The following is a 13,063-nucleotide window of genomic DNA, read 5'->3' on the forward strand; positions in this document are numbered from 1 at the left end:
CACATATTGGTTTTATCTGATCTAACAAGTTGCTTAAATAACAATAATTGATTAGAAAATGTGAAAAGATCAAGTAGTCAATAAATATTTTGTGTTCTCACAATCTGCTCGTTCGAGTATTTTCCTAAAAATACACTTGAATTTTAAAGTTTTTTTCACAGTCTCATCAGTTGTTTATTTTAAAACTTCGGGTTAATGCCTGGTAAAATCACAGATATTCACTTTTGGTTTAAGGTCGAAAAACGCTATTTCTAATGGCCGTTAATAGCCTTCCAACTCAAAGCCTCTTTCTTCTATAATATCACACACTTTTTAAAGGCATTATGTAATTGACTTCTTTTTCTAGTTAGGCATACTTTCGATAAGGACTTAGATTCCAGGCCTGTTCAAGCGCATCTACATCCAAGGTGGTTCAACTGAAATACAGCTCTTGATTTTGTTAACGGAATGCATATACATTCATATTAGGCCGTGCCATAAGTTCGCTCCAGAACCGTAGCTAATTTCAATAAAAAACAATTTTCACCTAAAAGACAGTTTCAGTCAATGAATATTGGCCGCTGTCAGCTTTTCTATTCCATTCTTCCAGTATTCATTGTCACTATTTGTGGTAAATTGATCATTTTTTGATCATCCAATCAAGGAAGTTCTGCAGGTGTCGGAAAAAATCGAAATTGAGATTGGTAAGGTCGGCATTAAACAGCATAACCCATGTAAATCCGTGCAACTTTTGCAGGTCACTGAGATGTGTAAGAGTTGACGTTGTCATCATGATAAAACATGACTCGCTCCCTACTTACCATTGCTGTACGCATTTCTTCGATATTTTAACGTAAGTGATTAAGCTGTGCGTGATACTAAATTGAGCTAACACATTGGTTACCTGAGAAGCTCGTGAAAAAGTAATTTTCGTTAATTCCACTTGTTCCACAAAGAACAGTTTCTTTGTTCGTTGTTTACCTCCGGCTTTAGCTTTCGCTTTTTAAAAAACATTTTCACGTTTTGACCACAATCTGCCCGAACTGGCGGTATTGTAATTTATTCACTTCAAATTGCCCATCGTTAACTTTGCACAAAAAGAGTTTGGGTCGCGTTTAGCTTTTTCCAGACCCAGAACTTCAAACCCGACTCTAACTATAATTTTGATATCTCCACATTTGAAGTGTTGTACCACTTAAGCTAAATAAAAAACCTGATCGAACATGGAACCTTTAATGTCTAGGATAAAAATGATCCTCAAGGTATTTACAGTAATGCATATTTCTCGATAACGCACAGCTAAAACGCCCTAGACACTAGGTTTTGTTATAGGCTACTAGCTTGTACGGTTTTGTTAAATTATCTTGCTAAATACGGTTGTCATGCTCAATGCTTTCAAAATCACTGAAGATTGTAGGCAATCTTCATGCAAACGGTTTCATGCAAAAAGTACCAGTTCTTTTACATCAAGTTGCCGTAAACGATTTTTTTCATCGCTGACTGTATAGTAATCTGCCAGAAATCTCCGAACAGTAACTTTGTACGGTGCATAACTCACCTCTTTCGGCTGTAGGAACCATGAATCCACAAGTTTTATCCAAGACATCGGGCTTGCTACTGTCTCCTTTTTTCAGTCGGCTATATTGATGGGAATGACTAATCTGTGTTTATGTAGCACTACTCTAATAATCATCACTGAACTCCTGTCGCATCACTTCGTCTACGATTCAACATTATTTTCGTCTCACTGTATGCACGGAACTGACCCACGGATAATCCAAAATTTCATTAATGTATTACGAGCAACACTTCCCAACTCCGACCATAGCTTCACATAGGGCACTATGTCACATTTCGATGGTATCACCTGCTTCGTCACTATGTGCCGTGTGGGTATCCACCACATGTTTGAAATCCTCATACAAACGCTTGTACTGCTTGAAGGCACCTCTACAGTGAGTGAGGCATCGAAGCCAGTAATTGTGTTCATATGCCTAGTGAGTGCTTCCGATCTAACCATTGTAATCAAATCACCAAAATTGTCTGACACAGTGTACAGCATCAGCCTCTCATTATAAAAGAATTAATCAATGCGCTTCTTACGCAGTCGGCTTTTTCCTTTAGAAGATTTATGTACCTTGCTGGCACTGCAAATTGTACACCGAAACTCGACGGCCAACAACGACTGAATCGCTCCGCAGACTTCTTAATCAGATTCTACCTATCAAATAAGTATAAACGCTGGTGACAAATGAAAACCTATCATAACTTGTCGGCGCTGGTTGCTAATTGTGACTTTCCATTGTACGATCATCTATACTACCGGTTTCATCATGTGGTAGCGCAGCGTCATGTGCTGTTACATCTGCTACACTGAAATCCCACACTGCCCGTTTCACCGTGAGCGGTTCACTTAGCACCGTAAGAGTACGGCACCAACAACATGAAGGCAACTACATCAGGAACGGTCCAACGTACGAACATATTACGTTGTATTTCAAACTAACTTAGCTCAGACTGTACTGGTCTTATCTAACTGCCTAATTGTTTCCAAAGACAGACAAGAAAATTCTGTTACAGAAAGACCGCTACCTAAAGCCATTGTTCAGATTCTGCATGAAGCAACTGGCTCAAGCCAACTATAGAAAACTTGTCGAATTCGAATCGGCCACGTTTCTATTTCCGTGGCAGAAATCGCCTAAAATCATTCAGTTAACTAAACCACACGGACAGGTCCTAATTGCTTTCATGTTGACTCAAATGATCATCATCGTCTCTACGTTACCGATAAATGAAGAACTATCGTTTACTTGCAATATATTGACCATCCCGTACTGCCGAGTAATAAAAATCAGATCAGTTAGCAATGGTTTCCGGTCACAACGTAACGTAGAAAAACAGGTGTGTTAAACTAACAGTAAAAAACAATACACAGGCGCCAGTTATAAGACGCCAATGGATCTCACTTCTGCATCTGTGTCTCTCTCTCTCTCTCTCAGAATCGATTATAAATTTAATCATATAATATTGAGTCAAGTAATTCAATCTAACACCTGAACGCTTTATACTGGTAGATTTTTTATTTGAATATCATTGAAAAAGTAAATGCCCTTCAGTTAATTGAACGTGGGAAAAGATTTCAAATCCGTTTTTAAAATTAACAACTTGGGTCTCTAGTAGCCAAAGTGATTGTGATTTCTAGAAATCGACAATGTTGGTCAGATGAATAGTCGCAGCAGTTATTCCTTAATCTAGCAAGCGCGAAATAAGAAGTGTTTGTCGGAAACTCAACAGTTTTAAGTCGGCCTTTCCATCCGGCTTGTTGTGTTTGCCTCTGCCCCTTTTTACTCAGTAATCGTGGCTACGGCGGTGGGCTGCAGCATAAAAACTTGGACAAACATGAAGGTTAAATCCTAACAGTAACCTCCTCTAAAACAAACAGATTTTACCTTAGCGGGGAAATCGACGGAGTGAACGGGTCGGAGACCAATCCAGCAGCTCGACAGACTTAAAATGCAATTATTCTACGGCCAAGCAGTAGATCTGCTGATATGGGTCAGATTGAACTTAGTCCTTTAGTGATGTCAACATTTCCCATGTCCATTCACTTTATCAGCTAGATTCTGGTCACTCAGAGTATACGTTTATATGTCGACTTGCACTAGTGATGAATTGTCTAGTCCCGTTTTCAAATAAAGGCTGAAGCGAACAGAAACTTCAGCCGCCTTGTAGCATTTATAACTCCCACACATCGATTCCAACAATGCGCGATTCAAAATCAAATGCTTCTTTAAGTAGCTATCGATTAGTCCTACGGGAAAGCTGACTTTAAGTCTCGTGAGTAACAGGAATGTTAGATGGAAAGAAACGTTATATCTAGTAGTCTCTGAGGATACAACAGTATTTGCTCGAGATGTTCCATACCCTCGATTATCGAGCAGTCTCACTGATTTAATGCTATATGGAGCTGTAATTTGTACGTACTAGTTAAACTAGTATAACAAAGATACTTTATATAGATATATAAGAGAGAAACAAAGAAAAGATGTTTAGCAAATGATTCGATCTCTATACGTATAACGAATAACACCTATGTTTTAGACAAGGCAACAAACAACTATGTGCCGACCCAGCAAATTACACACTTCGCTATATATATGTTAATTATTAAATCGTATCAGTAGTTGAAAAGCATGCCAACCTGTTGGTGCATGCAAATTTAAATACGCATCGATTCATGGCACACAATTAACATACAAAATATGTTATAGGCTATAAAATAGCCTCTTATCGCTTAAATGAAGTAGCATATATATATATATATATATATATATATATATATATATATTTGTACCAGTCACAGGATTAAATTTGCTACCTTTTTGTCTCCTCTAATGCATTACAACACTTCAGCTAAGTTAAGCCGGACATTCATTTCGCCAGTGCACTTTGTATACATCGCGTCAGCCGGTGCTGACAATTCGGTAAAGGTCGAACAGATTAACCGTATGAAAACATTTCTTTGATTTCTTATCAATTCAGAATATAAAGAGTAGAAGCTGAGAGTCCTACTATTCCTAGTATTCTACTTCAAGCTCTGTCCTAGCGATATGTCCTGTCAGCAAAGCAGCACTCCGTTGATAAAACAGGGATATTCCGTGTGACTCACGGCTACGCCAAGGAAAAAGCTCTATTGAAAATATAGGTTTCTGAAGTCGTTAAACACGATTTGTGACGCCATATTTCAAATCAGTTCATAGAAAATAAAACGAACCAGTGTCCCAAAGAGGTATACCTATTAGGTCTAAGGAAGAATCGCCACTTTTTTTGGTATCAAACAGTCTAGACATTAAAAAAGTTTAGAGGATTGTTAGTCACTGTTGGACACCCATTTCTAATTAATTACTTTATTATGAATAAAGTGGTAACTGGTGTTTTTCCTTTTCGTGTAAATATTAAATTGAACAGTTCAGTAGTTGTAGACCTTACGAAGTAAATTTGCGCACGATTACAAAATACAACATTCGGTTAAAAATTTCTTATTAAAGCCAAACATTTTTTGAATTGTACATAATTATTATTAGTATAATATACAAATAATAATTATTATTAATATTAGCTGTATAATTTCTATACGTAGCTGACAAATGTGTAAATAAATTATGATAATCAAATCCGTCGAAGAGTTTGGCTAGAATGATGAAATGAGGTCGTGATCAAAAATATAAGGATATTATTAATAGAAACGGGATCTCGCAGGTGTTTTACTATTGAGCAAATAAGGAAAAACATTTTTATTACCGGCTGTAGCGATTTCACTTTTTATTTGCAGCTCGGCTTTGTTTAACAACAGCACTTTATGACGAACAACCTTTGTCAAGGAAATTTACTGGTTTAGCAGTTTATTTTATACCTAAAGATATTAAACTACATTTTGGAAATCAGTGATACACGTATGATACGTATGATTAGGTCATTGATATGCCCTTGTTTAAAGTGTCGACGCCGCCTGGAAGGCACAGGTGCTGCAGTTCGTAGCATGTAATGCCGCGTAATGGTTTTGGGACTCTTTGTAAAAATGTTTAGGTTGAAGACGTGGCAAGGCGCACGGTTCCTGTCGCGCTAGAATGGACCATTAATCATTTGAAGCACCAGTGTTCTTAGCGATAGTACTGGACCGAAACTCGAAGCACTTATTTGTTTATTTCATCATAGCGGCTAATCTGCGTATCTGAACACCTTAGATTTTGGACATGTTAGTAAGGCTGTTTCGTCATACGTTTTATCATCTAGAGGAGCCGAGCGATTTACTATCTTTACTATCAACAGTAAAATACTCTGGATGTTGCTACGGGCACAGACTAGATCTAGATAGGCATTTAACCCACAGGTCAATTTTATCATCAAGCAAATTGGAGCTATGTTTATATTGCTTTGCTCTGACCTTTTGCAGCACGAAGCGGGGAAGGCCAACGTCCAATTTCAAACTCAGACCTTTACGCGTTCTCAAAGTACGTTACCTCAAGAACAACATCTAACTTTGGGGGAATTGTTTTACTATTAATTTCAAATAAGCAAGGCTGCATTAGCCATCTAGCGATAACGATGTATCAACCTTAAGTTGAAATTTAACAGTAGGGAAACGATATGGTAACGTTCCTTATTGTTAGATAAATCTCATGAACTGCTACTTGTTCAATTTTTGTTTCTTTTGACGACTAAACTAGCTCTAACTAACACGCAACGACCAGAGGGTCACAAGACACACTCAATAACACATTTTTATTTACAGGTATATATGCAGAATATATGGAATTGATGATATTTTCAGTCGAGCTGCCATATCCGACATTCAAAACAGTTCATGTTTTAATTCAAAGATTAAGTAACGTTCCTCGTGGCTTCTTTTTCTCAACAGTCTCCTAGAATCCAAAAACGATTTAATTAATTGATTAAAAGACTACTATTTAAATAATTTAAAATACTTACTATGCCTTTATTTTACAAATGCTACTCTGGCTTGATTTGAAATAAATGAAGGCTGTATTATGCTTCCCAGTCAAAAGTATTTCCATTTTTTAAACTAGTTAAATAAATTTTCAATTGTCTTTTAGACAAACAACGGTTTCACCCTGCAACCGGAATTCGGCAAGGGTGTAGGTGCGGTATATTTTCTCGTAAAGCGTATTAGTTTTATTGAGAGAGCCAAAGTTTATCATTTGAAAGCTTTCTCGGGACACCTTTAATTTACAAATGGAACATCAATAAATTTTAGGAAAACAACTGTGACTAATTGAGCCAATTAAAGGGCGTAATCTTACTACTTACCGGTCGAAATAGACTGACTTGGAATCAAAAGTTTCCCGAAGAGGAAGATATTTTACAATGTAACTAAATTTACTAAATGTTTTTTTCACTAAACAGGTAAGAAATAAATACAGCGATAAGTAGAGCACCTACCGAGAAGTTGTCTTCCTCGCCTTTCCTTTTCGCTGCCAGTCCAGGCACAGCTTTACGTTGCAATTGCTTCTCGATAATACGCGCATTGGAAGCATATGAATCAGCCACCTCGCGCTACAAAAGTAATTAACTAAATTAATGTACATATTTTCTACAGTTCTGAAGATCCATTGATTTCGGGCTACGACCCAACGCTGCATTATTTCACCTTCTTATTTTAGGCGTCCGTCACAATTATATAATATTAAAGGCTTATGATGTTTTAAAAGAATTTTTTTTTTATGAATCTAGGTAACAGATATTGTCTAAGCGGTAATTGTTTTTGCCGTCGATGACAAGGATATAATAGTGATAATTCAAACATGTCAGCTTTGTAAGACTATGCTAAGTCTGTACCTCTTCGATTTCATCTTCTTCGTCTTCGATCGTTGAAACAGTGACCGAACTAAACTTTCCCATGTGTTTCGTATGCTTTGTCACGAGTACCTTATCCTCAGCGCCTTCGTTTTCTTCTTTCGCGCCTAACGCCGCTTGATTTGATGCCACTGTTGTTGCTGAGACAGCTGCTACCGCATTTGCCGTTCGAGTCAGAACACCCTGACAACATTCGTAGAAATTGCATTGGCATAAAAAAGCAATATCTTTCATTATTAATACTATTATTATTATTATTATAGAGTTAAGAACTTGTAATAACAACATGTCATTAGCCGACACGCAGGCTCTGACGCAATGGCGACGACTATACATATATCTTCTATTGAGAATGTAGTAGAACAAGTAACCAATCGATGCGGCAGTACGATGAAGTTTTGGCACTAACTGGACTTGCTCCTAAGCTACTTCGTGGAGGGTGTCACTTAGAATCGAACTACTAATCGAGCTTACGAAAAACTTGAATCATTGAAGTTGAATTAGTTTCACCTTGAATATAAATACGTTCGAAGAACCCTTGTGTGAATACAGAAGTGGCAGCGAACACTTCGCACATCGCCGACGGAACTGAACCTCGATTCCTTCGGCCCTGTTATTGCAAGGAAACACGCGTACCAGAATAGTTAGTAAGACTCGTTTTGTATTATCATACAAGTAAGCATCCCAGTACCAACCTATTTCCAATATGAGCCTTCATAAGCACTAATTGCTTTTATTAAATAAGCACTTTTATCTACATATATACGTGGCCATATAATACTATTTGAAGCTAAATACTATTAGCAGGGTAAAAAGAGTTCAGCTTAAAAGCATAATTTACAGAACGGAGTATAACAAAAAATAATAGGATACATTCATTGCATTCGGCACAATTTAATGAAGCTGTAAAGATGTGATATTTAAGAAATAACCAGGTTATTTCTAATTTATCGAGTGTTAATTATTGATCAAGTTTTAATCACATTTTGATTTTGCAACTTGCAATACTAGTATTTAACAGAACTGGTGAGACATTCGATCGCTGAACAAATCCTGCTCCTTTTGAAGAAATCCAGGTTCGATTTACAATATTATACCTGAATACATGTTTACTAGCATCTTGAATAAATTCCAATAACAACTTCCGACGTGCGCGTACATAATGTAAGATGAAGGAAACCCAATAATCAAAATAATTTAAATAACTCGTAAGAAATTCACTACCACTTAAGGTACACTGTTTCATCGGGAACACAGTTAAGCTTGTGTGCGTGTTTCGAGGCATCAATGATTCGCGCTCCGTCTCGAGGCCGTAGAGGAAGTTTTTCCAGCGCGCAATCTAGGCAACGAATTCATAATGGATATTGGCGTTAGATATTTACATTGTTGTTGATTATTTTTCCGTTCATACTTTTTATTATTACCTAATCGTTGCAAAATTAAAGCGAGGGAAATCCTCAAATTGTAAATGTTTAAGTAGTTAGAGTTAACGGTACTTACTAACCAAGAATCAATGCGATTGCCCCGCAGTGACAATAGAAAACATTAAGCGGCTTCTCCACCACCTCTTCCTGATCACGGGAATCTGTCACCACAATAGAACGGGAGACCACTTTCGGCATTTTGGTAATTGGAACGATCAAGTACTTCTATGCCACAACTCCGAAGTGTGCCAGTATTACAAGCAAGACCAAAAGCCTGAAAATAATAAAAAAAATCGAGTAACATTCTTTTCTATTTAATAACGCAAGCTTTGTAGTAAATGTCATTAACGTTACTGGAAATCGAATGAAACACGTAATTGAATATGAATGTGCGTGAGTTGCAGTGGCACATATTTATCTCCCCGTATAATAAGTTATTTCACACTCATATTTATTCAGAGAGCTTTAACAGAGTATACGTTGCTGGTTTAATAATTTAAATAATTTCACACGAGCAACACTTGACTAAATTTCTTTGACAAAAAATTTTGAAAAAGAATGACCTATTTGACTAAAGAAATATAAATATATAAATCGCATGGAAATGAACGATTTACTCGAACTGTAGCTTTGGCGTAGGCTTGTTGCCTATAACAATTGCGTCCATAATAAGCCTGATTGCATTGAGCAACTTCGGTAACCAGCACACTGACCAGGATAAAACATGTTAAGAGATTCACACAATAACGGGCAAAAACTTTGCAAATGATATATTCCTCTCCACAACAATACGTCCGTCAAAATCAGGAACACATTTTTTAAGCGTTGTTTCATAGACATATGAAGAATGAGGGCAAGCCGCATCTGCTTGTTGACATCAGGACTGTTAGAAGCTATCTCAGAACAACAGGCCACAAACACTTCGTATACATTCGAACTCTCTTTTGAGAGTATCATTACCTCTAGAATACTGAATAGTATTTTTGTATTAGGCTCAATAAATATATGTTAAGTATATTTGGCAACTTCTGTAGATAAATTTAACCTAACAATAAAGACCCGGCTTTACTGATTTCTGGGTCGCGTACGTTGATGTCTACCTTAAAGGCTGTCTGTCTGTGTACCTGGTAGAATCCGACGCAGCGTGAAACCCTTGGAACATAAGTTCACCTTGCTCGTCCACAGTTAAGTGAGTGACTTTGACTTTTACATAATGTTTTCAAGATTAGATGAGTAGATGGCATCTATAATAGGTTCATCTCATAGACGTAATCATATAAGCTGTGTCTAAAGGAGATTAGAGAACGTTCATTATGAAAAACATGCATTAATAGCGCTTCTAGCAAGTGGGCGCTAAGAGAAAAGGCAACATTCTTTCTGCCTACTTTTTTCATATAATACTCTGATATGTACTAAAATTTAAACCATCTGTGGCCTGTATGTTAGCAAGTTAATACTAATTTAGGTTGAGTTCCATGGATTTTTATAATAATGGCATAACATAGCACACTATAACTAGAATTGTGGCAAGTTGGCTATTAATAATAACACCTAATTTTTAGAAGTGAAATAGAAGTGATGATAATGCTAATAATATTATAATTAATAATAATGCCATTGTCAAGATCTAGAGTTCGGTATTCGTATGATCTAGATCAATTATCAACCAGGTATTCATTTATCCCAAAGTTTATAATGCATCTAGGTTATTTATAGATTGATCAGTTCTAACGGGCCGATTTGATAAGGCGCAGTAGAAGTCGCACTTATGGAAATGCTGATTTTACCCTGGACCAGTTAGTTTCATGATCGATTTGTATGTAATGTCCACTGGAATATTATATATTATGGCCTGTTTTTCGTAACCATCTGGATTTCACCCACAGATTGTCGCTCACTACCAACGACCAGTTCAAGGTTTTTTTTAAACCCTTGACACTGTGATCACACTATCCTGTAAAGCTGTATACAAAATTTGTGCAATTAGCATGCAGTTGAGAAATATAAATGACGCCTTTAAGTTTTTTACTACAAATCAGTGAAAATTATCATGCCCAAAAATATTGACATGCGGTGTAGAGTATGAATTTGTATGCCGTACACCCCAAAGACAACTGTAACCGTTTTGCCAACGTTTCACCTTTAGTCAAATGCAACATTATATGAGTGCAACGTGTTCTTCTCCTTCTCCTTCTTCCTCTTTTTGTTTTTGTTACTATTATTACTATTTACCTGGCTTGCTATTTTAATGATATGTTTATTTATATAATATATGAATGTACGTTTCATGCTGAAGGTACTACTCGGCTTGAACACAAAGGCCAGTTAAAACATCCCTGGGCTTAGTAGACATGTCGGTAATGTGAGAAAATGAAAATAATGGCAGCGAAATAAACTTAGTATCCAAAGCTTACTAAGGTGTTATGTAATAGTGTTCTCTTATCCTGTAGAAATGTGACCATCGGTCTAAATGAGCGTGAATGTTTGTTTTTTTATTCAGCTACATAAACACCTTCACAGTAACCGTTATTTTCAATTATATCACTCACAGTTTGTCTCACGCATATCTATTTTAAATCCTTATTTCCGTTTCATTATAAAGAAAATGGCTCGTCGCATCGCAAAGAGCGCCATTGACTGGGGCAAATTCTTGGAGTACATTCCTAAAGACGAGCTTGCGAACTTCCAGACGTTTAAGGTGAGACATGTGCACGTTGTGTGTATGATCTTTTGTTTTCAAATAATCATATCATATACGAGTTCTTTTAGGACGATTTACTCAATTGAAAATAGAATTAAGTTTAATACTAGGTTGTTTTATGTGATACATCTTTTTTTAACTTGCGACTTAATCTAGAGAAATGCTATTGTTGTGACCGTCCTAAGTTGTCGGTGTTAAAAATATTATAGTAACTGATAGAACTAATTTTACTGTTAGCTTAATGTTGTGTTGGTATTTTTAATTTTTTTTTTATAACTATTCGCAAGCACATTGTACGATGGTGACCAAAATCGATAATTATCAAGATTATATCTCTGAGATCAATAATTATTATACAGAAGCGGATGATCGTAACTACTAATGTGACGTTGCTCATATATATCCTAAAACGTTCAATAATGTTCCGAAGGCCAAAAGCGAAACCTACCTGCGTAACATGTACGCTCTTCCGGAGAATCTTCCCCAAATTGACTTTTCGGTCTATCGGAAACGTCTACCCAATACTGCGCTGGTCGACGAGTTTGAGCAGAAGTACAAAGCGCTAAAGGTGAGCGGTGTGTAAATAGTTGTGGTACTGTCGGCTCACGAGATAGTGAGCACTACATATATTTTATACAAGCATTATATGTTTCGTTCTGCTTAGCCACTGTAAGGTTTCTCAAGTTAACACATATGGGCTATTCGTCATTAATTCTTAGTACCGTATGGCTTTTCATCAGATCCCTTACCCGACTGATGCAGAGAGTATACAGCAGATCGAAGCTGAAACGAAACGCGCAAATGAACAGGCAAAGCAGGACATCGCAGAGTCGAAGCTTAGGATCCAATCCCATCAGGAGCGCATTGGTGAGTCTTATATGATGATAAGGGTTTAGAGTTCTTGATTTATATAATTTTAAATAGAAACTAATACACTGTGAATTTTTATGTGCGATTGTAGCCGTAATGAAGAAAATGATTCCTTTGGAGCACATGACCATGGAGGACTATTGGTTGGCTTACCCAGAAAGGGGATTTAGACCTGACAAGCCTACATTCTGGCCGCACACAGAAAAGTTCCAGGAGGAGGTTGCTGAGGGTCTAGAAGAACTCAAAGCTAGATTGACTAAGAAGCATTAATGAGCGTACTAAGAAAGTTTATATGATATACAGACTGCGATACCGACTGTACGGGCGGGAACGCACAAACGATTGAGCATTAGTCAGTTTGAGCCGTGAAATTGTTTTAGCCTATCAGGATAAGCATAATGAGGTAACAACCTAAAGAAAACAATGAAAACGAATTAAAACCGTGTGAAAGATTTTATCGCTCTAATAAAATGATAACTATAATACCAACGAACATATTCGATATAGGTAAGGAAAATAAAGTACAGTTATAGAAATCATAAAACGTCTTTGTTTTATTAGATCGTTAGTAGAATATTACGTCCAAATATCTCGTTATTTTAATTTTCACTTGAACTATCAAGTCAATCATTTTAACCCTTAATGCTGTTCCTAACGATATTAGGTTTCATTAACATTAGACCTAAATGGTATCTTACAATATGTACACGTAAAT

The 13,063-nt window shown here is 36.7% G+C and overlaps 3 protein-coding genes across 5 annotated transcripts in view; 1 reads left to right on the plus strand and 2 right to left on the minus strand.

The window, feature by feature from the left end:
* The window catches only part of MAPk-Ak2 (MAP kinase-activated protein kinase 2), a 36,918-nt gene extending 35,092 nt beyond the window's left edge, over positions 1-1,826 (minus strand). Inside the window, exon 1 of the mRNA XM_022805787.2 lies at positions 1,538-1,826. Coding sequence (XP_022661522.1) covers positions 1,538-1,585 — 48 coding nt within the window. The 5' untranslated portion in view covers positions 1,586-1,826. The remainder of the gene's footprint in view (positions 1-1,537) is intronic.
* Positions 1,827-6,234: 4,408 nt separating this feature from the next.
* On the minus strand, positions 6,235-8,993 carry LOC111255469 (STING ER exit protein). The gene is made up of 6 exons (XM_022817465.2): positions 8,858-8,993; positions 8,578-8,692; positions 7,864-7,963; positions 7,336-7,536; positions 6,940-7,053; positions 6,235-6,401 (listed from the first exon to the last, which is right to left on the minus strand). Exons 1-6 carry the CDS (start codon positions 8,973-8,975, stop codon positions 6,354-6,356), a joined length of 696 nt encoding a protein of 231 aa, XP_022673200.1. The 5' UTR covers positions 8,976-8,993; the 3' UTR covers positions 6,235-6,353.
* Positions 8,994-9,825: 832 nt separating this feature from the next.
* LOC111255470 (ATP synthase subunit d, mitochondrial-like) lies at positions 9,826-12,892 on the plus strand. Of its 3 annotated transcripts, none has more exons than XM_022817466.2 (5): positions 9,826-9,966; positions 11,380-11,475; positions 11,909-12,046; positions 12,219-12,345; positions 12,440-12,892. In XM_022817466.2, the coding sequence occupies exons 2-5, from the start codon at positions 11,383-11,385 to the stop codon at positions 12,616-12,618; spliced, it is 537 nt and encodes a 178-aa protein (XP_022673201.1). In that variant the 5' UTR covers positions 9,826-9,966; positions 11,380-11,382; the 3' UTR covers positions 12,619-12,892. The 3 variants fall into 3 exon arrangements, with proteins under 3 accessions (XP_022673201.1, XP_086835574.1, XP_086835571.1); XM_086979448.1 differs by lacking the exon at positions 9,826-9,966 and adding an exon at positions 10,012-10,030; XM_086979445.1 differs by lacking the exon at positions 9,826-9,966 and adding an exon at positions 10,124-10,142.
* The last annotated feature ends 171 nt before the right edge of the window (positions 12,893-13,063 follow it).

Source organism: Varroa destructor, unplaced genomic scaffold (assembly GCF_002443255.2).
Source record: "Varroa destructor unplaced genomic scaffold, Vdes_3.0 BEIS01000001.1, whole genome shotgun sequence".
In the NCBI taxonomy this organism is placed as follows: Eukaryota; Metazoa; Arthropoda; class Arachnida; order Mesostigmata; family Varroidae; genus Varroa; species Varroa destructor.